Source organism: Gekko japonicus, unplaced genomic scaffold, assembly GCF_001447785.1.
Source record: "Gekko japonicus isolate JY-2015 unplaced genomic scaffold, Gekko_japonicus_V1.1 scaffold713, whole genome shotgun sequence".
Taxonomy (NCBI): domain Eukaryota; kingdom Metazoa; phylum Chordata; class Lepidosauria; order Squamata; family Gekkonidae; genus Gekko; species Gekko japonicus.
In genome coordinates, this window is record NW_015172026.1 from 606,531 (window position 1) to 609,788 (window position 3,258).

Genomic DNA, 3,258 nt, shown 5'->3' on the forward strand with positions numbered 1-3,258 from the left:
AGGAACTCATTATCATAATGGGCCTCACCCAACAGCAGAAACTCATTAGCATATTAGGCCACATCCCTGATAGTGCAGCTTGTTAGCATATTAGGCCACACCCCCATGCCTTCCCTTGGCTTGCCTGGGCGCCCCGCAGCTGCAGGGAGCCTGGGCAAGCCGGCCCTTGGACAGGCATGGGGAGGCATTTAAATTCCTCCTCGATCTTTCCAGGGGCCCCCCGGCCCGCCCGCGTCAGAGCTGCCCGTAGAGGGGCGGGTCGCTCTCCAGGCCTTCCCTCTGTAGCCACACATGCAGAGGTTTCAGCTGTAGTGGGCGTGGCCAACTCTGAAACCACCCGGAACTCCGTTCCTGTGCGTTCCTGCCCAAAAATAGCCCTGAATAGGTGAGCTGTATGAAATTATTTAAGGTAGATAATTACAAACTAAAATATTGTTAAAATTTGGTGTATTTTATACTGTTTTGTTATCATTTATGTTGTAAGGCTCCTTGAGTTCCTATAGGTTCCTATAAGGTAGAAAGGTGGCTAATAAATGTTTCAAATAAATAAATATGGCCACTGATGGTGGGAGATTTCCCACCTGCCAACTCTTCAACTGTAGGTGGAAGAAAGAATATTTTAAAATCACTGTTTTACCATAGAGGTTCTGAAAATTCCTAGGGAAGACTGATGTCACTTCTGGATTGTCCTGGAAGTGATGTCACGCTGTTGCTAATGACCACCCCCCATGTCCCCGCCCCTCCTGATCTCCTGCTGGTTACCAAATCAGGGCTGGCAACTCTAGTTCTCCTGGAGGAAATGGCTGCATTGTTGGGTTGCCAGGCAACCAGTGAGAGACATCGGGAGCAGTGCCAGAGGGGATGCTGTTGCCAATGGCATGACACCACATCGAGGGGAAAACCAGGAAATGACATCACACTTTGTTAGGAATTGCCTCTCAGACATGAAAATACAATGAAGCATGAGCGTCAGAATTGAACACGTTGAGTAAAAACTGAGATTCTCGACAGGGTGATTTCTGCAGAACTACATTCCACAATCTTTTTTGCATTCTGACAAAATTGCAGATGTGCAGAGCCTTGGCATGACAGAAAGGCTTTGTTGTGTGCAGGCACATGATGGAAATGTTTATGACCCAGGCAGTCTAAGTTCTGTATTGGCATATACTGATTTAGCAGCATGTAATGTCACTGTCCTTTCCTGAATAATATTTTTAAATATCTTTGGGGTTTCTTTCTGAATGGAGGTTTCTGAATTGGAAACTAGGAAAGACTTGGAGATTACCATTCTTCTCTCTGCCTTCATAATGAGTAGAAACATACTTTTTTAAAAAGTCAGGTTGCCCCAATATTGAACTCCCATCAGAATGCAGGTTCCGTATGTATTTCTGTCCAACCCCATGTCAGAAATTTCCAAACTGTTTACTAAGGAATAAATTAGCTACGTAATTAGTCTCTTTCAGACTGTTCTCCATGGAACTGCCACAATTTTTTTTTAAATTTTCTTAAACAACAGGACTAAAGTAAGTTTCTAGTCCTCATGAAAAAGCCTCTAAAGCCTCCATGTTTCCGCCTTCCAAGCCTTGCAAACTGTCCTCCATGTTTGTCTTCCATGACTAGTATTGAATAAATTATGCAGAATATGCTAATATCTGTAGCTTTAGTGCCGAATTTTGTACCAGTTTGGTGTAGTGGTTAAGTATGCAGACTCTAATCTGGGAGAACCGGGTTTGATTCCCCACTCCTCCACTTGCACCTGCTGGACGACCTTGGGCAAGCCATAGTTCTGATAAGAGCTGTTCTTGAAAAAGAGCAGTTTCTGTCATAGCTCTCTCAGCCCCACCTGCCTCACAGAGGGTGTCTGTTGTGGGGAGGGGAAGAAAAAGGAGTTTGTAAGCCACTCTGAGACTCCCTTGGGTAGTGAAGGGCAGGGTATAAATCCAATCTCTTCTCTTCTTCTTCTACTACTATGAAATGCAGTATTTAAGTGGGCGTGGCCCTCCCATTAAGCACAAAAAGATCTGGTTGGGGCTCTACGAACATCTGGTTACCCATGGGTGACTTGCGGGTTCCTGTTTTTTGCCTTTCCAGTTGAATCTCAGCCTGCCCTCAAGGTGCCCTCATCCCTCAAGGAGTCCCAAGAAGGTGGAGCAATCGCTGTGGGTGAAGAGGAGGAGGAGGAGGAGGAGGAATTGGCAGCGGCAAGACTGGGTCCCTCGCAGAAACCCGCGGAAGCTGTCTCCATGCCGGCTGGTACCCCATCCCGCCGGGGTCAGCGCCGGAACTACCAGCCACGCTGGCGGGTGGAGTACTTGATGGACTATGACGAGCAACGGCACGGGCTGATCTGCATGGTTTGCGGGGGCACGCTGGCGACCCTGAAGGTCAGCACCATCAAACGGCACATCCTTCAGGTCCACCGTTTCTCGCTGGAGTACACGGCTTTGGAAAAACAGACAATCCTCGAAGCTTATGCTGAAAACGACCAGGCGCTGAATCTTGGCCGGCTGGTCCCCAGACCTGCGGCAAACCTTGACTCTGAGCCTCGGGAAGTCAAGCCGAACATCCAAGGAGCAGGGAAAATGGCGTTCGGTTACAATCTGCCTGTATGTACGGCGTAGCCATAGACTCACGCTACCCTGCAGCGGAAGCAGGGTGGGTTTTGTTGAACAAGGGGCAGGAGCTGTGTCTCTTCCACCCCGACCCCTTTCCATGAACTCTACAGACTTCTGGAATTCTACATTTCAAAAGCTGGGCAACTGGATCAGGTTGTGCAGAAGCCAGGAACAGTTTGTTTGTCTATCTGCAAAATGGTGATTTAATTTGCATGTTCTGTTCCGACGACAAGAAATTTATGGGGGTTTTGGAATTTTTCTTTTTTTTCTTTTACTCCAAGAATTGGAGGTCGAGGGAAAGGGAGGGGTTAGGATGAAGCAGTAATGGTGTATCAATTCGTGGTGGCGCTGGGTGGTGGCGGGAAGTGCGTTTAAGTCGCACCTGACATACGGCAACCCTGTAGGACAAGAGGTGAACAGAGGTGGTGTGTCATTGCCCGCCTCTGCGTACCAACCCAGGCCTCCCTCGGCGGTCTCCCGTCCAAATTCTGACCAGGGCCGACCAATGCTCCCTTGAAGCTGTGGAGTCTTGTGAGCAAGAATTCTACTTTGTGAGTTACTGGCATTAAAGTTGTGAGCGAGCAATTTGGCTGCTCTATAAATGAGTTTGCTCTGAAGCCATCCTTCCCGAGCGCAGACAAAA

At 48.2% G+C, this 3,258-nt stretch overlaps 1 protein-coding gene across 1 annotated transcript in view; it reads left to right on the forward strand.

Annotated features, from left to right (window-relative positions):
* The window catches only part of LOC107118251 (chromosome unknown open reading frame, human C11orf95), a 10,458-nt gene extending 7,837 nt beyond the window's left edge, over positions 1 to 2,621 (forward strand). The window contains exon 5 of the mRNA XM_015420551.1: positions 2,092 to 2,621. Within this exon, the coding sequence (XP_015276037.1) occupies positions 2,092 to 2,621 (530 nt within the window). The remainder of the gene's footprint in view (positions 1 to 2,091) is intronic.
* The last annotated feature ends 637 nt before the right edge of the window (positions 2,622 to 3,258 follow it).